This window comes from Panicum virgatum, chromosome 9K, assembly GCF_016808335.1.
Source record: "Panicum virgatum strain AP13 chromosome 9K, P.virgatum_v5, whole genome shotgun sequence".
NCBI classification, from domain to species: Eukaryota; Viridiplantae; Streptophyta; class Magnoliopsida; order Poales; family Poaceae; genus Panicum; species Panicum virgatum.
Window position 1 is genome coordinate 28,756,885 of NC_053144.1, and position 24,806 is coordinate 28,781,690.

Below are 24,806 nucleotides of genomic sequence, written 5' to 3' on the forward strand. Positions count from 1 at the left end.
GCAGCCGACTCCCTCCCGCTGTCGCCGCCACTGTCCTCTACACCGTCGGCCCGGCGTCGACCTCTCTGCTTCACTCGTCGCCGCCCTTGAGCGGATCTCCATCAACGAACCCGAGATGGCCGCTGGATCGAGCTCAAGCGCTGGTGGTGATGGTCTCTCTCTACTCTCACACTGTGTTCCTTCCTATACCGTCTATGTAATAGAACTAGAGACTTTTGCACTTGATGCAAAGAAAAGAAAGAAATACTACTCGATTTATGCACTGTGTCGATCCTAACAGCCTAACAGCGCCTGCTTCAAGTGTGTCAGAGGAGTACTCATTTGTTGTAGATGTAGTAATTGTCTATATCGACGCGCTCCGTAGCATCGTCATCTGTCTCCTAGATCTCCACGATGCGTGCCATGAATACTTCTCATGTCGATGAGTGGTTCTTGGTTGCTGAGTCCTCTTCACCTTCGGAGGGTGCTAGTGGCCTGCTTTCCTAAAACGGGAGTGCGTCAAGGTGTGCGTTAGGGCACGATCTAAGTATGGTCGCAGGGGTGCTCGAAGTCTTGAGCTGGCGCTTATGGTGCAGTGGTGTTTCCGGTGATGGCTGGACGAATGTTGTTGCTTTCAGAGCAGTTTCAGATATCTGAGTCATTGACAGAGGTGTAAGGCGGTGGGAGAGGCGAGGCCCCCACACAGAGTGGCCAGGATCAGTATTTTTCATTAGCACTGCGATGGGTGTGTTCTGCTAAAGCACCACTGGAGCCGGGGGATCGACGATCGTGTGTGCGTGGCTTGAGGGTGATAGTTCCTTGGTGGAGGAGTTCGGGTTGCCGCTCTAGCTTGCAGCGGGCCGCAGCTTCGGTGTAGCACAGCGTTGGCGACGACGGCGCAGTTCGCGGTGGCTTATTTCGCTTCCTCTCCCAGGTTGTGATGGTGTAGTGTTTTGTTGGGTGTGTTGTTTGCGTGCGTTGTTTGTGTGGTGGTGGTGTTCATTTCGACGTGTTATGTACCAATGGTTCTTCTTCTTATATGATGCGGCAGTGCTCCTTCTTTTTTATTTCAAAAATAAAAATATGATCGCAGGGTTTCTATCTCTCCAGTGCACGGATCGGCCCTGTGGAGTTGATGTTATTGTCAGGGACCCATCCCATCACCTGATAAAAGGCGGGTGTCATCGTTCAAGTCCGAGAGGTAGTCATCATATAGATTCTCCATTTCCGAGTAGAAGTAGCCAAGGCGGAGAGGGACTTCTAACACACTGATAAACAGTGCCAGAATTGCGCAATTCGAAGGGGAGTCGGTTATGGTGCTCCCCGTGTCGGGTTTGTTGTGGTCCCGAGAGTTCTCGTGCAAGCATAGTTACCCTGTCGCTCGGAATTCTTCGAGGATATAAGAGTTACCTAACTTTTTTCAAAATTACACAATAAAACTCAAATACTCATAACACACATTCACCCCCCCTAAAAACACATATACGGAAACTTTAACTCTATGAGCATTTTCGAAGACTTAGTTGGCAAAACCTCGATATTAATAAAGTCACAACAGGTGCCTCAATATCGATGGGAACGTTGCCTACTACTGAAATCACAATGCAATTAAATTCTAAAAAATTCGCTTCCCATAGGAAGTTGAATCTATAACGGTTCTAGACTCTTGTAACCACTAGGTTATATAAGGGTGTGTTTGGTTGGATGGTCCAACTGGGTTGAGACGGGTTCGACCCAGTTGGACTCGTATTTGGTTTGAGGTTTATGTGGGTTGGGTTTAACCCCATACATGTTGTTTAGATGCGGGTCGGAATGGTCTGTCCAAATCGAGCGGACCACCCCAACCCACTTCGACCAGGGGCGTTCCTTGGCTTGTGCGGGCCGTGCGACCGCATAGGCCCCCAAATTTAAAGGGTCCCCAAAATATAAAGTATACTGTGTATAGTAATATAGGAGACTTCAATTTTATTAATTTGTAGCCTAATTCGTAGCAAAATGAGACCTAAATTGCACTAGAAGTCGCATCATATTCCCAATTGTCAACCGCCCGACTCACAGAACCTTCCGCTCGCCGGTCGCGGCGGCGCTCGACGCGGTGTCAGACACGCCGATGCCGACGCCGGTCGTCAGATTTACGGCTACGGGCCACGGCCACTCCCACTCCCACTCCCAGACGGCCACAAGAGTCTAGACGTCAGCATCGTGTTATTTTTCTTATTTCATCATTTTAATTATGTTGTCGGGTTTTAATATTTCGCACAGGGCCCTGGTTTGGCGGGACGCCCCTGCTTCGACGCCGTCGGGCGTCTGTCTCACTCGAGACGGCTGAGGGCGAGGCCGCACGGGGCGAGCTGGCGAGGAGCAGGGGGCGAGCGCCGAGCCGGCGAGGTCGCGCGGGGCGAGGAGCAGGGGGTAGGGCCGGGGGCGAGCAGGTGAGGCTTCGCGGGGCGAGGAGCAAAGGGCGGGGCTAGGGGCGAGAAGCGAGGCCACGCGGAGTGAGGAGCATCCGCTGCGGGTGGTGCCGGCGAGCTCGGGGCGGAGGGAGGAGCGGCGCTTGCAATGGCCACCGGTGGGATCTTGCGGCCAACGGTGGTGGCGGGTTGTGGCGCGGCCGGCTAGCACCCGGCACACGCAGCGGCCAACGACGGCTCGTGGCGCGGCCGGCGGGCACAGGCTCGTCCTGCGGGCATGGCAGGGGCGACGAGGAGGCCGCGGGGGTGCTCGAGGCAAGCTCGAGAGGAATGGATCTCAGACAGATGCAAAGGAGCTTGAGGTAGGAGATGACCGCACACAAAAAGAAAGCAAAAGAGGATGACAGGTGGGCTCTGCAGATGCTGGTGCTAACAGTGTGAAGAAGACATCCATACGATCCCTCCAAATTCCTCTAACTAAATAAAGAATTGGGTTGAATCCATCCCTCTAACCAAACACTACATGGGCTGGGCTCAAACCGGAAAACAGGGATGGACCTAATTTATTCCCAAATCAAACATCATGCCAAGAATTTGGAAAAGACTTTCCCAAAGAGAAAAAAGGGCCAAAGTTGGGCTGGCGTGATGGGTTGGTCCAAAGCATGGTGTTTGGACCAGAAATTCTATCCATCTTTCAGAAGGTAGGGATGGGCTGAATTTTTCAGTATTTGAGATTCGTGCAAATATTTGTATTCATTGGATCAACACACCCAAACCCTAACCCTCTCTCTCTCACCTGCATCTTCCTCTCCCATGTGCTCGCGCCGCCGCCAAGCGCGGCCACCATGGCTACCCCGCGTCGCGCTGCACCGCCGTCGGCACTCCCCTGGGCGTGCCGCCGCTCTTGCGGACGGCCGGCGTCCCGGCGCGCGCCGCCGCCACGGGTGCTCCCTGCGGGCGCGCCGCCCGGCCCTGTGCTCGCCGCCGCTCCACCGCCTCCCTCACGTGTGGCGCCTCTCGGCCCTCCCTGGGCGCGCCGCCCGGCCCTGTGCTCGCCGCCGCTCCACCGCCTCCCTCGCGTGTGGCGCCTCTCGGCCCTCCCTGGGCGCGTCGTTGCCGTCGCCAGGGAAGAGGAAGATAGGAAGAAAATTGTTGATCTAGATTTTACAAAATGTTGAATCTACTTCTTGAAAATGTTGAAATAGGTGGTGAAAAATGTTGATGTTAGTATTTGTTTCTAAATGTTGATTTGTATTACACAAGATGTTGAATCTGTTTTTGTTAAATGTTGATCTATATTTTTGAAAATGTTGAATTTAATCTTTCAAAATATTACATCTAATTTGGGCCTAATGGATTTTAAAGTTATATTACTTAACCATCTTCCACAAGTCATATAGGAGCCCCCTATTTGGACCTTCTTGCCAAGTTGGCCTTCTAGACCCTGGACAGGCTATCGATTCAGTCCGAAAAGGAAAACCTTGGACTGAAAATTTATTTTGGTTAGGCTGAACTATATATGGCCATGCAGCCTGAGCCCGTTAGCCCGGCCCGAGTCCCTTTTTTTGGCCCGACCCAAGCCCGGCACGGCCTGACGACCTACGGGCCCGGGCAGGCACGGCCCGGGGGTGCAGGCCGTGCCTGGGCCGCACCCCAGGCACGTGGGCCGGCACGGGCACGGCCCGGTCCCAACAGTCGGGCCGGTAAGTGGCCCGGTGCTCCCACTCCCCCCAGCCCAGACCAAGAAACTCCCTCCTGCCCCAGCGGCCCAGCCCACGAAACTCCCCCCATATAAAACTACCAACCCACCCCGGCGGTCCCAACCCTAACCCAACAAATCCTCCCACCCCGCCGGCCGCCACGTCGCTCATGCCGCCACTCCGCCCCCACCCCGTCTTCTCGCACAGCCACGCCCCCTCCCCCTCCTCGTCCTCCCGCACAGCCACGAGCCACGCCGCCACCGCTGCTTGGTCCCTCTGGCGCGCCTCCTCCTCGGCCCCCATGAGGGCCACGGCCTGCGACACCTCCTCCTCCTCGCCCCCCACGAGCGCCACGAGTCGACGGCGAGCTTGGACTCACCGGCGAGCTGCGAAACGACGGCGCCAACGGGGACTTGGATGCCTCTCGCCTCCGACTCTGCTTCGCTCTAGATCCATCGGCTGTCACTCACGGCTCGCCTCTGACTCCGACTGTCCCTGTTGTGTGTCGTGATCTTGTTTGTGTGTGATTTGTGAATGCGATCTTGGTGATCTTGACTCGTACCTGTTAATCTGTGTGAATTGTTGTGAGATATGTAGTTATTTATTTTTCTGGTGAACTGTGAGATATGATGAAATATTTGAGGTATTTTAAGGTTGATGGGCTGTGGGCTGGCCTGGCCCGTAAAATTTGTCATGCTTGACGGCGGCACGGCACGAAAAAAAGCCCACAGGGCCGTGCCTGGGCCGCACGAAGCACACAGTGCACGGCCCATGAGGCCCGACAGCCCGTGGCGGCCCGACCACTTCCGGGCTGTGCCGGCCCGACATCGTGCCGGGCCGGGCCGGGCCGGTCTGTTGGACATCTATATGCTGAACTGACCAATTTGATAGGCCGAGCAATGGCTCCGCCTCACCGAACGATGCCTCCTCCGCCTTCCCGCCTGTTGGCCCTCCTCACCGCCGGCAACCCGCCGCCGCTCCGTCTTCTCCTTCAGCTCCACGCGCACCTCCTCGTGTCTGGCCTCCTCTCCTCCCTATCCCCCTTCGCTCCCCGCCTCGTCTCCGCCTTCGCACTCACCGAACTCGCCTCCCCGCGCCCGCTCCTCCACGCGCTCGCCCTCCTCGCATCCCTCCCCTCCCCGCTGGACTCCGCGTCCCCCTACAACGCCGCCCTCCGCGCGCTCTCTCTCTGCCCGCACCCGCACCTCCTCGACCGCCACTGCCTCCCTCTCTACCGCGCCCTCCTCCGCTCCGGCTCCGCGCGGCCGGATCACCTCACCTTCCCCTTCCTCCTCAAGGCCTGCGCGCGCTTGCGGGAGCGCTTCTACAGCGGCGGCGCGGTGCTTGCGCACGTTACCAGGCTCGGCTTCAACTCGGACGTCTTCGTGGTGAACGCCGCTGCGCATTACTGGTCTGTTTGTGGGTCCATGGTGGACGCCCGCAGATTGTTCGATGAAAGTCCCGTGAGGGACGTTGTCTCGTGGAACACGCTCATCGGCGGGTATGTTCGGAGGGGTCTCCCTGGAAAGGCTCTGGAGGTGTTTTGGAGGATGGTGGAGGAAGGAACAGTTAGGCCGGATGAGGTCACGATGATTGGAGCCGTATCAGGCTGCGCGCAGCTGGGTGATTTGGAACTTGGGAAGAGGCTGCATGAGTTTGTGGAGTGTAACGGGGTGAGATGCACTGTGAGGCTGATGAATGCGTTGATGGATATGTATGTTAAGTGCGGCAGTTTAGAGCTGGCGACGTCGGTGTTTGGAAGGATGGATACCAGAACTGTAGTTTCTTGGACAACAATGATTGTTGGGCATGCAAGGCTTGGGACGATAGAGGATGCACGGAAGTTGTTTGATGAGATGCCCGAAAGGGATGCATTCCCGTGGAATGCTCTGATGGCCGGTTATGTACAGAGTAAGCAGGGCAAGGAGGCTATTGCGTTATTTCATGAGATGCAGGAAGCAAAGGTGGCCCCAAATGAGATCACAATGGTCAATCTCCTATCTGCTTGCTCTCAGCTCGGAGCATTAGAAATGGGGATGTGGGTTCACCATTACATTGACAGACATCGGCTTTATCTTAGTGTTGCTCTTGCCACATCTCTAGTTGACATGTATGCAAAGTGTGGCAACATCAAGAAAGCCATATGTATTTTCAAAGAGGTCCCAGAGAAAAATGCTCTCACATGGACAGCAATGATCTGTGGTCTGGCAAATCATGGACACGCAGATGAGGCTATAGAGCACTTCCGTAGAATGATAGAGGTTGGATTACAGCCGGATGAGATTACATTCATTGGGGTTCTCTCTGCGTGTTGTCATGCTGGTTTGGTTGAAGAAGGTCAGGAATTTTTCTCACTGATGGACTCAAAATATCACCTTAAGAGGAAAATGAAACATTATTCATGCATGATAGATTTGTTAGGCAGAGCAGGGCATTTAGATGAAGCAGAAAAGCTAGTAAATACCATGCCTATGGATCCTGATGCTGTAGTTTGGGGTGCTCTCTTCTTTGCTTGTAGGATGCATGGTAATATCACTCTTGGCGAAAAGGCAGCAATGAAATTGGTTGAACTAGATCCAAGTGATAGTGGAATCTATGTGCTGCTGGCTAATATGTATGCAGAGGCAAACATGCGGAAGAAAGCTGACAAAGTGAGGGCTATGATGAAACATTTGGGAGTGGAGAAGGTTCCTGGATGTAGTTGCATTGAGCTGAATGGTGTAGTTCATGAATTTATCGTGAAAGATAAATCACATGTTGATAGTAATGCAATTTATGACTGCTTATATGAGATCACGCTACAAATAAGACATACTGCAAACATGACTGACATTTCAGCTACTGGCATCATGTAGCATTTTTTGGCCTAGAAACTGCTAGCCTAGGTCTGAGATATGTTGCGTCTGTTGTGTTCTACAGCTCAATCATCTGATGAATTTTACCAGCTGGCCAGGCAATGTGCTTAGAGAAGTGGATTTTCTTATGCTTGAAAGCAATATGGCTTGGAATAATAGATTGATGAGATGCAAACTTGCAAAGAGCATGTACATATATAGGCAAGGGTCTCTAGGGTCTATAGAAACAGAACCAGCCAAGAGATTCTTGCCTAATAGATCATCATCTATCCCATCTAAGTATCCTAGGGTTGCAGCATAGGGCAAGGCATGAAGCCTGTGCGCCAGCACCTAGGGCCAAAGGCCCGGCCTAATAACCCTTGCTAACAATGCTGATCAAAATTTGTGTGACCTCAAGAGCATTTCTGGTCCTTTTGCAGCTTAACTGAGATAATGATTTTGCATATTAATGAAGATAGTGATGTCCTTGACATGCTCAAGGGAGCACAATTTACTGGAAGGTATTTTTTCAACTTATAACCTTTGAAAATTGTAAAACCCTGAACTAGTACTTATCTGCCTGCTTTTACATTCGTACCATTCCTGTAAATTCTTATCATGAGCTAGCCCAGGGTTACATCTTCTCACAATCCAATTCAATATCATCTTTGCAGAACAGTGACAGAAGAGAGTAGCAACTTGCAAGCTGTGTACCTTTATATTCATAAGGTCTTGAACTCTGCAGGTTTGCCTCAAAATTTTCCTGTTAGGTACTAGATGCTGGTTGACCAGTTCAACATGCACCACATATTCTGCAAAGTGACAAGTGCTGATTTGCTAGTTAAAAAAATCAGACACACTCATATTATTCATAATTTTCACATTTTCAAGTGATATTTTAGAGAACTCTACTTTCTGATAATGAGCATGATTCTCCATGTCTTGCAGATTAAGGATGTTAGTATGAAATTGCCGCCGCATGGAGCCACATGCCATAGTCTCAAAAGCAGTTCCATTAGTGTCCCTCAAGTACAACAGTGGCCTGCTGGTATGTATATAAATACATGCAAAGATGTTTGATAATCTGCAACACGCAGAGCTGCATTTTGTAATTCTTATCTTTATAACTGCAATTGATGATTCCTCCTCACTTTTTGATGATAGTCTAGCCTTTGTACCAACAGGTGAACTAGCAAATACAGACCTTTGTGCAATGCAAATGCTGAAGTATCATAATTTAATACAGACCTTTGTGCAATGCAAATGCTGAAGTATCATAATTTTATTTCAGAAACACATGACAAAGTGACCCTAGCACTGAAAGTTTCGAAATTAAGATGCTTCTACTAAACCCAACAATTTACAAGAATTAAGGATAATTTATAGCGTATTGCAGTTAGTTTGGTGAAGGTAGACCAACTATTAGCAAAATGATTGATCCTAAGTTATAGTAGTGAGTGGATAACATGTTGGGATAAAGCAGTAACAATGCACTAATTAATCCCTCATCTTGTGATGAACGATTGAATGTTGAGGAGAACATCTACCAACAGAGATGCAGCGGAATGATAACGATCACATGCACAAAAGACAACAATTTACATGGAAAAAACCTCCTGAAGGTGAGGAGTAAAACCCATGGGAACAATCAGTCCACTCCAAGCTTCCATTATAATCAACAAATGGTTACAAGGAGTCTTCTATAGGGCCTCTAGAGGATTACACCAGCAGCAACACATTCACCATGATGCAAACTTGGCATCAACAACAACCACCACAACCATCTAGCAAGAGGTATGACAACTGTCAAATAGAGAAGTCACAGTTTCTGCTCCCTTCCATAATCAGTTCATATTTCATAAACCACAGGTCCACTGTACACAAATTTTGGTAGGCAAGCAGATCCACGAGTCCCATAACCACTGACAAAGTTTCAGCTCAATCGGACACCGTTTCACCACCCAAACTGATCATCTACCGAAACTGCTCTGTGTTGAAACTGCAGTCACCAGAACTGACGAAACCCCTCCCAAATCTGATGGTATGCTCAACGAATCCTCAAACAAACTGACCAGACCGAAGTACTCTAAGTGTAGAATGAGCTCACCAAGTTTGGCACAAATCCATGCACGTTTGAGCCTCAAATCACTGACTTGAAGCAGATCGATTCAGAGCCACCAAATCTAGGCAGACCTTCATCTCCTTTTCCCTCTCTTCTCTCAAGTTGTGTTGTGCGTTCTGCTCTCCCTCTCTCAAGTGATATCCTGAGCTGGAGTCAATGTTCCACAAGGCGCTATTCCGCGCTCGCCTAGGCGCGCTTAGGCGGCGGGGTACCGCCTCGCCTAGGGGGTAGGCGGACCCCTAGGCGGCGCCAGCTCGTCGGCGCCGGCGGGGGAGGTGGTAGGGGCCGGGGACGAGGCAGATCCGGCGACCCGGGGATGAGGCAGAGCAGAGAGCGGCGGCGGCGGCGGAGGAGGCAAGGGACGGGCGGCGGCGGAGGAGGCAAGGGACAAAGACAAATGTGAGGGTTATCATATTTACTTTGGCAAACATACACAATTTACTTTGCATACAAACCCTCACATTTGTCTCTTTATCATATATTTGCACCACTTTCATTTTGCGGAGAACACAAAATGTATTCTGTTATTTACAAGTACGGGAATAGTTAACCCAGAACAGGCAAGCTTATCATTGACACAATCGGAGAGTGCAGGTTGCCAAACTTTAGCATCGCAAGAGTTTCCATCGGAAAAGTCTGCGCTTCTTGATTCCTCTCCAATATAGGTTCCTTTGCATCAAAAATGGAATCAGCACCTCGCGCCCCTTCTAGTATGGCTTGGCATGGACTTGGCCACAGTTCTGACATTCTTGTTTTTTAGAGAATTAAGTTATATTCAGCACCATTTAAGGTATTCTCCTACACAAGGAACATTAGGGATTATGAGGGACCCACTTGGACAAACACCCCTGTTTCCTCCATTGCAGTTCCCAACAAAAGAACCATGAAAATATGGATTAACTTTTTCTTTTTTTTACAATGATCGACTGTTCCAGTCAAATCTCCAAATTTCTCTACTTGAAGCCCACATTATGTACATTTCCTTAATGCATTATGATCAACATGTACAAAGTCACTCCTACATTCTAAATTTCTAATTCATCCCTCCAACTTACATTGCTGGAACTTGATAGAGACACTTGGCGAAAAGGCAAGAAGATATATCTTTTATTAGGGTGGAGTTGGATATGAGGCTCAAGCACATATGGTACTAGCTAGATAGTGTTGTCTTCCAATTGTGCAGCAACTTGAATCTTCTTTCAGCTTGACTGCTTGCAATTTTTATCTTGATGCCTTTCACTGTGTTGTCATCCTGCGTATAGTGTACGGTGTCAATGAAATGAAGGTACTGGCACAAACAAAGAGTGTCCAAAACTGTGCAAGAGTATTACCAATCCTTTGAATAGAGGTGCGGGTTTCCCTATCCTGTGGCCTGATGGTATGAGATCCCATAGCCTTTTTGCTTTGTATTTATCTCCTTTTTCATCACAAAATGATAGATGCTCTTCTGGACATAGATTGAGCTGTTGGAGGACCTAAATAAGATATTAATGATGCTTTAGACTCAAATGGAGAATATTCTCAAATACAAGTAGTTGCATTGTTGCTCGTTAAATCGGGGACAAACCTCTTTTGAGAAGGATGGCATGAAAGGTTCCAGCAAACAGGCCAGGAGGTACACAAGGCCAACAGAAGTCTTTATCACAGTTGTGCAACAAGGTGGATCTTGTTTGTAAAGCTTCCAAAACTGACTCTGCTGCATATCCAGGAAAAGATTAGGTTAACCCTGAGGTGGTTTCATCAATGCATAAAGATTCTCTGGATAACAAGGCATGAAGGCTTACTTGCAGGTATGCATTTCCCTCACTGCAAATGGCCATTGCAATCTTCAGTCCTTGTTTTAGTTTGACCTGTTAATGGTAACACTTGATGTTGACATGAATGCACCAGATTGATGACAGCGGTTCAAATTAAGATTATTGACTAAACAAAATCGATCGAAAATCAAGTCATTACCTTGTCCATTGCATCTATATACTGGTCAACCAATTTGCCAACCGTTTCTGAAAATGCCTGAGTCCGTGGATGCGACTCCGCATTTGTTGCAGGAGGTATGATGGAACCATATCCAGCTCCTGCAACAGCAGTTCAGCAGTCATCGATGGATGCCATGATGAATCTGAAAGCATATTCAAACCAGTAAGATGTTTCTTGTCTACTGACCCTCTGGTTTCACAATGAAGCTTAGCACTCGATTGATGAAGTTCCCCAACTTTTTTACCAACTCGTTGCGGAGCTTGGCTTGTAAATCTGTCCAAGTGAATTGTGTGTCTGATGCCTGAAAGTTAGAGAAATTAATTTAACAGAGATATCTTAGTTATGTATATACCTGCATAAAGACATCAAGGTCTATTGAGTAATCCGAAATCTAACCTCAGGACGATTGGTAAGCAAGTAGTATCGCCAGACTTCAGGAGGAATGTTTTGTCTTTTGCATCATTGCCAAAGATTCCTACGCCCTTAGCTTTGGGAAACTTTCCTGTATGTGCAATATAGCGTAGGTAATATGGCTTGTAGTTTTGAGGTGGAACTAGCCTAGAACAATTGCGAAACAGTTAACAAGTGGACATACCTGATTCGTACTTTAGATATTCAGTTACACTAATTGTCTTCAGCGAAGTCCAATTTTCGCCAGTTCCAAGTAGCACAGAGGGGAACATGATCTGAAAATCATTGTACGTATAAAGTAAGACTTTGTGAAAGAAAATTGAAGTCACAACTGAGCTGCTATGCTTGCACATATATGATTAGGAAGCCTTGAATTAGGTTCTAATGCAAGTTGCTAAAGTATACATCTTACCGTGTGGAATGGAACATCATCTTTGCCCATGAACTGGTATAATTCGACATTCTCCGGGTTCTTCCACCACTTCTCCCATTCAGGCGTGTAGCATGCCGTTGCGGAGATGTACCCAATTGGCGCGTCAAACCAGGCGTAGAACACCTTTTTTTAAAAGAAAAGCCATTTGATTCAGACGCAAAGGTTATCAGTCAGACTGAAAACTAAAAATTGGCTGCATGGACAGATGGCTGACCTTGTCTTTGTACTTGTCGTGTAGCACAGGGACGCCCCATTTGAGCCCCCTGGTGATGCACCGAGGCTTGAGCCCTCCCTTGAGCCAAGCGTTGGTCACATGGACGGCGTTCTGGCTCCAGGACCCATCTCCAGAGGCACCATCGATGTAGCTCTCCAGCTTCTCCTTCAACAGGGGGAGCTCCAAGAGCAGGTCGTCGATGTCGCGGACGCAGGGCGTGCTCCTGCAAACCTGAAGGGTGGTCGGAGTTGGAGTTCAGCCCCAAGGTTGGCAGTCGCCACGCATCGCAGTTGAGCATGGTGAAGCAGAAGCACCCACCTCGCACTTGGGATCGATCAGCTCAACAGAGTCGAGCAATTCCCCACATTTTTCACACCGATCACCGCGCGCGGAGTTGTGGCCACAACCTTCTACGGGGCAGGAGCCCTCGACGAGCCTGTCCTCCAGGAACTTCTGGCACGAGCTGCAGTACAGCTGTTGGATCGTCTTCTCCGAGAGCCAATTGTTCTCCAGCAACCTCCGGAATATGTCCTGGCAGATCTCCGTCTGCTGCGGCGACGAGGTGCGGCCGAAGTGGTCGAAGCTGATGCCGAACCACTCGTACACCTCCCGGTGGAGGGCGTGGTACCTGTCGCAGATCTCCCGCGGCGAGCACCCCTCCCGCCGGGCCCTGGCCTCGGTGGCGGCGCCGTACTCGTCGGTGCCGCAGACGAAGAGCACGTTGTGGCCCCGGAGGCGGCAATAGCGCGCGAACGCGTCGGGGCTGAGCACGCAGCCGACGAGGTTGCCCAGGTGCGGCACGTTGTTCACGCACGGAAGCGCGCTCGTCACCAGCACGTTCCGCCGCCCCGCCACCGGCAGCACCGCCGCCGTCTCTGCCATGCTGGAGCACTGCGGCCGTCTACAGGTTCCGCGTGTTGCAGCTTGTGTGTCCTGACGGCACCCGATTGGTCTCTGTATTTATATCGGCCGCTTGTCTGCCCGTGGCTCGACTCCTGAGCGCCGTTCACCGAGTCTGGAGAGGCTTCTTGGCACACAAGGAGGCAGGGAATACCAAGGTATTGGGGTTTTTTTAGGCAATATATACTATGCAAACTACTTTTGTATGCAAACTATGAAAACTCTAATTTGGACCATCGGATCAAGATTCAAGGGGCATGAGAAAAGGGGTAATTTTATAATTAACCGTCCGTCTTTGGATTAGGTAATCATACTTTTGCAAATTTCTCTAACCACTCCCTCTGCGTTGCCTCTTGGATCTTTATCCGGTGGTACAGATTAGAGTTTTCATAATTTGCATAAGAAAGTGGTTTGCATAGCATACATTATCTTTTTGTTATGCAGTCTGTTGGAAAACAATCGGACTTCCAGTATCGAAGGAAAGGAGAATAATAAATTCTGTTTCTACTCCGATTGGTTGTGGGTTTTTTACCAAAACTGTAGGCTTAGTTCACAGTATATGTATGAGGGAAGATTTTATTAATGTAAATCATAAATTCAGAGAATAGAGAATAGTCCCTTGTCTTTTACTTTAAACTAGCATGTCGCGCGTGATTTAAAAAACCTAGCTTTTAACGTGCTCCTATTTATACTAACAAGACTAACAAGAATGAATACGAATCATAATCAATTATAATATAGTCCAACACGGGGTCGATTCAAGAAACCAGCTAATTGATTTAACAGATGATCAAATCTCAAGGCGTATATGGAAAAGCGTGAAGTCATGATTGGACATATCGATGCGGGCAGAAGCCTCCATGGTTATTCTATCAAGAACTCGAAACATAGAAACAGTTCTTTTGTGCCGCAAAGGGCACAAACAAGATCCATCGGTCTGAGCACAAACTACCGTAGAAATTTAGCATGTAAAGAGATAATCTAGCTGAAAAAACAAAACTACTCTACCTTGTTCCCCTCCGCCGAGCGCCGGCCTCCTATCGTTTGTTGGACTCGCAAGCAAGCAAGGAAAGGTAGCTATTTTGGTTCCTCTCTCCCTCTCCTGCAGCGTGAGGATATAGCGGTTTAATTGCTGGGCGGGCAATGCAAAGGGAAGGGATCAGCACTCAGCAGAAGAGAGAGAGAAGGGAGAGCGAGGAGAGCCGTGAAAGGCAACGTTCTCAACGTACGGCCGCCGCAGCAGCGCCAAGCGGCTCCCCACGCAGCTGCGGTCGGGCTCCGCTCCCTCGCTGCGGCTACCTGTGCTGGCTCCGCCCCACGCCGCAGGGCGGCGGTCGAGGTCCGCCCCGCCCTGTTCGCTCGTGGCGGCGAGGTAGCCCGAGCAGCGCTGCAACACCCCATGTATCGAGAGATGAGATGAGATGTTACACAACTACACTATCAATGTTAGAAATTAAAATTTTAGCAACATATACCTATAAACAAGCACAACGCGAAAACAACAAATATATATATATATATATATATATATATATATCATGCTACTCCAACAAAACAACTCTACATTCTGTACAAATATGATTAAAGTTACCATACGCTATAACAACTCAGAATTATGCACCACATTGTTATGAGATCTTGTAAAAGTGTATGGCGTGCAATTAATTCAATTTTTTCATGCTATTTTCAAAGAATAACGTGGGTAGGGATATAATAAGGATGAGATTGAATAATCTCAGGAAGTAAACTAATTTAACAAACTATTTAAACTGTAATGCATTAATTAATGATTTGATGAAGTAGCAAGTATTAAAAGATAGCTCCACCATTGGTCAGATATACCAAGAGCATAGTAAAAATAAAATAATATTATTTTGATACTGAGCTACTAATAATGAATAATGTAAGATTCAAATAGGATGATAGTAAGCAACTCTTAACATATCCATAGTATATAGGTCTCCGTAGCAACTAAAAATAAAAGTAGCAATATTTTGATCATATATTAATTAAAATAGAATAATATTTGTAATCCAATTAGGGTGCAAAGGAATGCAAGGAAATAACACGTACAATATCTCCATAATCTCGTAAGTCATACAAAATGCTTATTACCATGGAGAAGCATCACTATCAAATTATTTTCATTGCAACTATATCAACCAATATTCAAATATCCATACAATAAAGCAAGTGAATGTAAGAGGCACACATATAGTATATTCAACTCTCATAAGCCACATAGTAGTATGTGTCACCATAAGGGCACAATATATTTTTGTAACAACATATCTCCATCACATCAACGGTGGCGCATCTAATAGAATAGTGGCAGCATGCAGCTTATCTACTAGAAGATAAAAGGTACTCCGATCCGTATATTATCCTGCAAATCATTTAGTCTTAATTCTGGGTGCAAATCGTCACTTTTACCTTAACTAGTTGGTCTAGATCAAGCCAGGCATTCTAATATTTTCTTTTAGCCTTATCACTTTATATTATGCTAAAAGGCCAATATTGGCAGGGACAACCATCAATAGTCAACCTGGGGGTGGTTTGGGCTGAAACCGGTCCGTGTGGTTCAGTTTTTGCATTTGGGCCAAAACAATTTGATGATAACTGGACTGAAATACCTAGTGGGCTTGTTCGGTTTGGATTGATAATTTAAATGGGTCAATCTGGTCTGGCCCCGGTTTGCTTGTGGATCCATCGTCTCATCCCTGTCGCCCTTGTTATCTTGTCACTGGCGGCGGCGCAGCAGCAGCTGCCCTTCGCTCGTGGGATCCCGAAGGTTGGCGCTGGGATCAGAGCGACTGCCGTCGTCACACTGCCGTATGTCTATCCATGTATTCGCATCTGACGCAGATCTGTGCAGAAGAAATCTCGTGGTAAGTCTCTGCACGCAAGTCCCCTCCCCTCCAATTCATTCTTTCTGGATAATTTTTCCGATTTGGTGTTAGTTTCTGGTGAATAGTATATGGTATATTATGGATTTATTACAAGTTTGTTTCAATAATTTTTTACTGGTCATATCTGTTTGTTGGCGCAGAACTAGGGTCAACACACCAAAGCGTTAGAACGCGCAGCGAGCGACGGCACAACGCAACGCCGATGCTCAGACCGGTTATACCGGTCGGGTATACCGGTCAGACCGGTTGTCACCGGGAAGACCGGCGGCGAGACCAACGAACGTCGCTCGGGAAGGACCCGTCGGGGCAGGCGCACGTAGGGTTGCTCTAGGGTCGGCAGGCCACCTAGAACACCCTCAATTGACGTAGAGACGAAGGAGTAACATCAAATAGTAGATTGGAAAAGTTAGGGCAAGAAAAAGTAAAAAGATAAAAGTTTTTGTATTTGATCAATTAGATACCTCAATCGGCCGTGACCCTTTATATTTATATTTATAGGTTGGGTGGACTTATCCCGCAAGAAATCCTAAAATCCTATTACAAGATCTAAATCTATGAAAATCTCAAGTTGTACTCAGACTCTGTTTGTACCGGTCAGACCGCTTGGTCAGACCGGTCAGACCAGTTGATCTAGTCTGTTGCCAATTTTGATTGTCAACACTGTTATCAAAATTCATGCCTGTTGCTCCTGCCAAGCTAGCCGCCGGTTGGTCTGCTGCTCAACCTGAAAGAAAACACAGTGCTGAGACTTGATGGATTTATGATCGACAAGTTGAAAAGGTGCAGTTTAGCTTCTAGATTTTTAGTCATATTTAATTGGTGTTCTCCCTTGTGTAGGGGTTAGTCAATTTGACTTAAAATATAGTACCATGCCATCAGTTCGTGATCAGCTCGTTTTGCTTAGTAATGGATGCCGTGGGAATGCAATTGCAGATATGCATTGAGAACACCCGCCGGAAGCTGTTGCATGGGGACTCGGGTGAAACCGTGGGGGTGAAACCATGGTTTGAAAGGTGATTTGGCTGAAATCATGTTGCAGTCCAATTTAGATTAGTTTTGGAAGTTGGTGGTTTGGGGTGATTTGGAGTGTGGAACGTCAAACCGGTTTGGTTTGGTTTTGGGCCAGTTCCCCAGACCACTACCAGGTTCCAGCCGCAAAAGTCCTTTTCCTTTTTGTTTTAAAAAATAGTAAACTTGTAAACTTGATATAAATTAGTAGAAAAATCAGAAAATACAAACTCAACTATTCTGTGTTCCATGTGACTAGATCTACTATTTTTGTTACATGTGCTTTTGTTTTTGCTCACTGGTTTTTGCTCTATATTAAATGCATGTTTATTAGACTCTTAATCAGATCTCAAGTTTTCTCCATTGCATGTCTACCATTTTTGGTCAGTGTGATGCATGCTATAAGTTTATACTTGTGTAAAAATTTGATGGCCATTTGACACTTCTAGCTATAGGTTTTATTTAGATCTTGATTTATGTCTAGGTTAAATAGTTTTATTTCTTTAAGTTGTTCTGATATGTTTCAAGATCTGAAGATTATACAGATCCTTTATTGTGATGCATGGATGCTGTAAAAAAAAGTTTGGGAATTTTAGTTAAGTCAAACTGGTCCAAATAATTTATAGTAGGAAGAAATATACTAAATCAAGAAAAATAGTTCCTGTGCTTGAAAAAATCTAACATTTTTAATAGAGCATTTTATTAAGTTCATAACCATACTTGTAAATTTTGAGCATCTAGAACTTAGTGTAACAGTCTATGCAAATTAGTTTTTATCCATGCAGCGATTTTGTATTCTTGTTTTCGTGCCTTGTGTAATGCTTATTTCAATCTGAAAAATTTTCAATGGCTTTATAATGGTACCATAAACACTCCGTTAACGTTTCACTACCAGTACTTGTATAGTTTGCTCTATACAAATTAAATTTTTTTCTAGAAGTAGCTGTGTAAACTATTTTTCATAGTTAATCTGCTACATGAAATTAGCTGAGATTTTTACATTAGGTCATTGATTAAGACTTGCACCTTGTGTAAATATTTCATGACCAGAGGAGCTGAGCAACTTTACTTGATATATAAATGATTAACTAGTACATGTTATATGACTATGGATGATTTAGTAATGTGTGGAAAACCATTCCTAGTTTCCTTTAGGAACTAAATTGTCTTTGATAATACTCTATAAACGATTGTCCATTAAAATGAAGATAAGATGTGTAACCACTTAACTTGGGTTGTGTTAGATTACAACTCTATAGTGAATTGAATTTAAGTTTTGTTACCATCACAACAACTCATGCATGTGCATTTCATATAGATACGACTACTCTCGCTGACGGTACGTACGAGCTGGTGCCGGAGTCCGAGAGTGATCGGCGTGAAGCCAAAGCTAATCTAACTGAAATTGTTGAAGACCCCAAGGCTAGGTACGGTCAGGAAGGCAAGCCCCGGAGCATAACCTATTACGTTCAAATTTATGCAACTTATTATTCCTATATATTTGTGCATTTAAGTTGTAGGAGTTGATTGAAACCTTAGTTGCATGATCCGAGGTACCAATGCTATGGATACTAGATGTTAAGTTCGTTATAATGCAATGCTAATAGGATTCCGTGAAAATCTAGTGATTGCCTGTCATTCGCGAGAATTTTAGGAGTTGCTCATTTACTTTATGTTGAAACTATAAGGTCGATGGGCGGGGCTGTGATACGATATTCATGTTACTGGTTGAGGCCTCGCCTGGATAGTGAAAATGGCTAAGGTCGCAGTGTGTGGTTGTGATGGTTAAGCATTTGAACGTACTAACCATATGCCGAGAATATGGTAATTGGTAAGCTTAAGTACTGGATTGAACCGAGGCCGGAACATACTCCCCACCATCTTGAACTTGTTCACATCTAGCTAATGGTGAGTGCAGTGTGGTCTCGGCCCGGCGCCATACCGTGGTTCGAGGGGCTCTGTACCCAAGGGCGGTGGGCCGTGAAGCAAGAATTGAAGAGAAATGTGGTGTGGGTGACTCGGTTCCCATGCGTGTGTGTTAGGTTTGCCTTGCAAGGTTAAGAAATTCGATTCGAATCGTCCATTTCTCGTGGTTGTTGAGATTACTTAATAAGAAGTGAAACATGATGATGATCAATATTGTTGGATGATGAAAGATAATTGTTTCCACCATATATGCTATTGGATAGTTGCTCACCTAGAATGGTTAATTGAACTTGAATCTTGAGGCTGAAATCTGAAAGTATGGACCTACTCTTAGTTGCTTTTCGGCAAAACAAATCCCTCAAGTCAAAAGCCTTGCATGTCTAGATAGTGGGCTATGTATACCCATAGTCGGGTAAGTCTTGCTGAGTATTAGTATACTCAGCCTTTCTTGTGACTCAACTTTGTTTTCAGGTGAGATATTTGGGGAACAGATAGCTAACTTGACTTGGCCATGTACCTTACCTCCTGGTTGGTTGGTGGAGTGGGATCCGACTCCGGCCAATGATGACAATGCTGGTCGATAGAGTGGGATCCGACTCCGACCAATGATGACAATGCCGAGCAATGTCATGTACGGGCTTTATCATGACATCTTGTATCGTCATTTAGAACTCGTTTTATTTCCGCTGCAGTTGAACTCTGAACTACTTTAAATTTGAAGTTCAAGTACCTTTCTGAGATTTCGAACTTGGTTTGTAATATTTCAGTTTAAGACTCTGTGATGTAAAGTTGTGGAATGTTGTAAACTCCGAGCTCGCCTTCGTGCGGGTATTTAGTATGTTTTGTTCGATCGAAATTCGAGTGGTTAAATCGGTATGTTACCCGATTGGGCTGTCGAATTACTCTGTTTGAAGTGCGTATTAGCTGGAATTTCCTTTATGAGAATGGATAGCGCACTTGAGCCTGATTAATTCGGCCGGTATTGTCACAATATCGGCCTGTGGTAGTGAAGTGGGTCTGTGCGGCCAGCCCGCGAGAGCCAGCTGCATCAACCAGCGCTCGCCTGGCTGCCCCCGCGAGATCCACTCGCAGTCTTGCGCCGCCGCCGCCTCCTTCCTAGCCACCGCCTCCTCCCTCCACCGCTCTGCTCTCCCGCATCCCTCACTGGTGCCCCCTCCTCCTTCCTCGCCGACATGTCCCCCCCTCTCCTTCATCGCCGGCGTGCCCTCCGCGGCCGCGCCGCTCTGGTCCACCCCTCGCCCCTCGGCACCCGCGCTACTCCGCCCTGCGCTACTCCGCCGTGCCCCGTGCTGCTCCCTTCGCCGTGTCCTGCACCGCCTCCGACTGCCACCGCAAGAACTCACCGGAGCGTCCACTCCGGCGGTGATCCACCGCCGCCGCAAGAACTCGTCGCCCCGCCGCAAGTTTCATCAAGAAGCCATGGCGTCTCCATCCGCTTGTATGGCGTCGCTGAGAATGGTTCCAGGCCTCCGTGCTGCTTCCCCTAGCCCTACTACTCCTACTTTCGTTGCAGCAACCATCCTTTCCCAGATCCCTCAACCCCATCGTCAAGAACAGGGAGGAATCCAGAGAACAAGGGAAGAAACGTAAGGTATTAATGCCCCTCCCTCGTAAGTTGGGATTTCTTGAGTTTCGTCTAAGAAAATATTTTGATGAATCATATCATAGTATTTCCTTATAGTTGAGAACTCTTCGACGAATATAACTCACAATCAAGTGACTATACTCATGATTCTGCAAAGTCAGTTGGTAGTGTTGAAACCAATGTTGGTAGAACCAACCCTTGGGTGCTGCTCTGGTCCTGATGCATGGTGTGGGAGTTCGTTCTTGCTAGCAGGGAGAAGCACAGATGAGGGAATTGGGACGGTGGTGGCTGTTGAGCTCGAATTGGAGAGATGAGCAGAGTAGCGGTGAAGAACAGAGGGGTGTAGGTGTGGCAGCCAGGAAGGGAGAAATGAAGAGAGAAAGAGTGGATTAGCTGGCAGTAGATATGGACAATAACACCTGACATGGTTATCTCTGTCATCAAAATAAGCAAATCCACTGTCTATTGTTAAAACCAGTTGCTTGGCTGACCAGCTTATGTTTATGTATTACGCCAGTTTTATTTTAATTAGAGATGTAGAGCTACTTTCTGAATGTGTATGGCTCGTTTTTTTTTATACTACAGCTTATCATCACTTTGTTTTATACTGCAGCTTGTGTTAATGTTTAGTTATGCTACTGATGTTACATTTTTTTTTGCTGCAGCTGCCCTGCTTGCCTCCTATGTGTTCATTTCATTGCTGTTACTAATGGCCACCAAGAATCCTCTTGTGTGTTCAGCTCCTATGTGTTATTTCATTGCTGTTAGAACTGGCCACCAAGAAGCCTCTTGTGTGTGCATTTCACATGATGAACAAAACTTCTATAGGAATCAGACATTAGTACTGATTGAAATTCTTGTGGCATCTATTCTTTATATGCCAATTGTACTATTCTTTACATGCCAATTGTACTTGAATATAACTCAAGTTAAATGTTTGTCGAGATTTCAGCTCCTTTTTTATTAATTGTTTAGGTTTTGTAATATTGATATCAATATGTGATAAGCTGATCATGTTCTTGATTTTTCTCTTGATTTTTCTGAATTTTTTTTGAGATCACACCGTACAACTCTGACACTCACAACGCACGCCCACTCACACATCTATGAACATAGGTACGCAAACCCTACCCCTATGAGCATTTTCGAAGACTGAGCCGACAAATTCTCGAGATTGACGAAGTCACCATAGACGCCTCGCTGTCGACGGGAACGTCGCCTACCACTGAATATACAACGTCGTTAAATCCCAGAATATTCGCTCCCATGTGGAGTCGAAACTAAGACCTCAGGTGCTACAGAAGCTCTTGTAACCACTAGGCTACATGCCCTTTTGCTCAATTTTTTCTGAATTTGATCTGTCCTTTAGGATGGTTTACTTGTTTCTGGAACATCCATCCCTATCTACCTAGAACTTGTTATCACAACTACAAAACAGGGCTTTGTTCCTGCACATTTGTCTCGGTCGTTATTGGACCCGGGACAAATGAAAGCTTTAGTCCCGGGTCTAAAGTCTAGCAGCCAATAAAGAGTAGAAAGAGACCTTTTATCCCGGTTGAAGACTTCCACCAGAATAAAATAATATCCTTTAGTCCCGGTTGGAGTCACCCACCGGGACTAAAGAATTTAGTCCCGGTGGGTGACTCCAACCGGGACCAAAAGATAGTCTTTTGTCCCGGTTGGAGTCTCCAACCGGGATAAAAGAGTTTCACGGGCATCTCTCTCCCTCTCATTTATTTAACTCTGTCCCCTCTCTTATCTCTTCGACTCTTCTTCTCCCTGTCATCTCTCTCCCTCGAGCTTTCCTCCTCCCCTCCCTCCTCGATCCGGTCCTTCCTCCCTCTCAGGCGCAAGCGGGGGCGGCGAGCCGCGCCCAGGCGCCGGTGGGGGCGGGCGCGGGCCGGCGAGCTAGCCAGCCGCCGCCGCCTCTGCGCGCGGCCAGGAGGCGCGGCCACGCTGGTGGGGGCGGGCGCTGCTGCGGGCCGGCGAGCCGCGGGAAGCGCGCGCGGTTGCGGGCCGGCAAGCCGCGGCCAGGCGCCGGCAGGGGCGGGCACGCCCGGGTGCGGGCCGGCGAGCCGGCCAGCCGCCGTCGCGCGCGGCCAGGAGCGGCAGCGACGTTGACGGGGACGGGGCGCGGGTGCGGCCCAGCAAGCCGCCACTGCCGCGCGCGGCCATATGCAGGGGCCGGCACGCCCGTCGCCGTGGGCCGGGGAGGGCGACATATGCTTTTTTGTTTTGTTTTTTTTTTTGGTTTGTGACTGTGGTGGTCAATTCTTGTATGGTGAATCAAATCAGTCTCTTGTATTGTGAATTAGATTTTTGCTATTTTACTTGTGTGATGTGTGATGACCATGTAAGATAAGAATGTTTCTAGCTTAAATTTGAAATTTTTTTCAAGTGTGATTGTATCTTTGTGAGGGAGTTCAGCATGTTTTTGTGATGGAGTGATTGGAATTGGAGCTCGAGGAGGGAGGAGCCGGTGGTGCATGCGGAGCTCCGGCGGGGGACGTAAAAAAAACATTTTGTCCCGGTTGGTATTACCAATCGGGACAAAAGGGTGTATTTTGTCCTGGTTGCCAGATCCGGGACAAAAGAGTTCCTCCTTTTGTCCCGGCATGGCGTTCCCGGTTGGGAAACCGGGACAAAAAAAAAGGTTTCCCAACCGGGACAAATCAAGATTTTTGTAGTAGTGTATACAGTTTATTTTGATTCACTGTTCCTGCTGGTTCTGCTGGAACTGCTCCTGTAGTTAAAGATATGCTTACAGCCGGTAAATACCAATCAACAGCCAGGAAGCATATACGTGCTGACAACTGCGGCAGGCGACTAGCAAGTTGCTCGCGCAGCGGGCACGCGGTCACCGCGCGGGCTGCCGCGAAGGCCACCCGCATAATCTGTTGCGGCTGATGCGGACGCGGGGCGGGCAGCCGCGCTTGCGTCCGTAACTGTGACCGTGTGCACACAGTCATAGATAGTGTTAACGATAGTGTTATTTTCAGCATGAGTTTCTTATGCGCCAAGAGGCCAGTATATCCACTTTCCAAGTATATCCACCTTTATTTGGACCCCTACTCTAAATTTTAAGATTTTAGAGAGAAAATAAACTCCAACAGGACTTCTAAATGGACTCTCAAATTAGCACCCCAAATCTCTAGAAATAGGAGGGCTCAATCCAGCTTCCCATTCCTCCCATCCCTTCTTTTTCCCCGCCGCCGAACCGCCGCAAACTGGGCTGGCCGTGGTGCCCCAGCTCCTGCATGCCGCCGCAATGGACCAGGGCCGGTGGCACCGCCGCTCCAACTCGCCGCCGCGCCGCGGAACTGGGTGGGGGGGGGGGGGGTGTCGCCGCCGTGGAACCGCACCGTCGAAGCCGTGGAATTAGTCCGCCGCCGCGGCAAGAACCAAGCTCTAGCACCGCCACCGTCCAGCGCGCGGCAGCCGCGACGGCGAGTATGGCGGAGGCTGCCCCCTGAAGCTGAGGGATGCGGCGCTCGAGGCCATCACTGGCGAGCGGGATGCAGCCGCCGCCAAGAACTGGCCTGGCGCGCCGCGCCTCCTCGGCTGCTCCTCCGGGACGCCGCCACGGACCGGGACGGCGGCGCCGCCCCTACTCCTCCGCGCGGCCGTAGTTGCCCGCCGCATGGGCCGTTCGCCAAGTCCCCGCTCCTCTCCTTCACTCCGCCGCACGGCCACGCCGGTCCGCTCCTCCGTGAGGCCGCACATGCCCGCCGCCGAAGCTCGTGGCGCCGCCGCACGAGCCTGCCACCACGTCCTCGCTCCTCCGCCCGAGCTGTCGCTTTGCGATGCCCGCCCTCCCTTAGCCCCTCTTGAAATTTTTTACATGGATGCATTGAGGAAGAGGATGAGATGCGTCTGAAGGTTGAAGACGACGCTGCAGCCGCGACTTGGCCAGCCAAATGCATGGGCCTCTTCAGATTCGCTCTTTTCCGCTCCTCAAGGCCGGTATCCTGGCCCAATAAAGCCTGGGCACAAGACGCACTGCTGCTAGCGGGTCCCACAAGTTTACATGCCAAAATTTGAGAGGCCCAATGGAATTGGGCTCTGATTTATGCCCTTAATTTTTACAGATGGGCTCCTATTTAGAGAAATAAGGGGCTGATTTAGAGAGGCCCACTGGAGATGATCTTAACAATCAATCAAGTGAGGTGGCAATAAAAATATTGTAACGTGAATGAAGTGGCGGCTATATAGAAACACAAGAGGGACCCTCCTCAAAGACAAGGACAACGGCGGGTTGAAGATAGGAACGAAAGGACTTCCAAAATCAGACCCTATTCTGGATTGGCTAGGGTAAGCTGGCTTGTCGTTGGTATTTTGAACTGATGGTCTGCAGTTGGGTTATTTGTTTAGCACTC

At 48.0% G+C, this 24,806-nt stretch overlaps 2 protein-coding genes and 1 pseudogene across 10 annotated transcripts; 1 reads left to right on the forward strand and 2 right to left on the reverse strand.

The window, feature by feature from the left end:
• Nucleotides 1–4,990: 4,990 nt before the first annotated feature.
• Nucleotides 4,991–11,413, forward strand: LOC120651129 (pentatricopeptide repeat-containing protein At2g22410, mitochondrial-like). 9 transcript variants are annotated; one of them, XM_039928513.1, is made up of 5 exons: nt 4,991–7,445; nt 7,599–7,669; nt 7,873–10,661; nt 10,755–10,836; nt 10,937–11,413. In XM_039928513.1, exon 1 carries the CDS (start codon nt 5,011–5,013, stop codon nt 6,943–6,945), a length of 1,935 nt encoding a protein of 644 aa, XP_039784447.1. In that variant the 5' UTR covers nt 4,991–5,010; the 3' UTR covers nt 6,946–7,445; nt 7,599–7,669; nt 7,873–10,661; nt 10,755–10,836; nt 10,937–11,413. The 9 variants fall into 9 exon arrangements, with proteins under 9 accessions (XP_039784447.1, XP_039784449.1, XP_039784452.1 ...); XM_039928515.1 differs by lacking the exons at nt 10,755–10,836; nt 10,937–11,413 and having other exon boundaries at nt 7,873–10,193; nt 10,309–10,424; nt 10,504–10,662; XM_039928518.1 differs by lacking the exons at nt 10,755–10,836; nt 10,937–11,413 and having other exon boundaries at nt 7,873–10,193; nt 10,309–10,394; nt 10,486–10,662.
• Nucleotides 10,201–12,963, reverse strand: LOC120647923 (annotated as a pseudogene).
• Nucleotides 12,964–22,273: 9,310 nt separating this feature from the next.
• LOC120647925 (translation initiation factor IF-2-like) lies at nt 22,274–24,153 on the reverse strand. Its single transcript, XM_039924729.1, has 3 exons — nt 23,935–24,153; nt 23,209–23,375; nt 22,274–22,688 (listed from the first exon to the last, which is right to left on the reverse strand). The coding sequence occupies exons 1-3, from the start codon at nt 24,151–24,153 to the stop codon at nt 22,274–22,276; spliced, it is 801 nt and encodes a 266-aa protein (XP_039780663.1).
• Between the last annotated feature and the right edge of the window lie 653 nt (nt 24,154–24,806).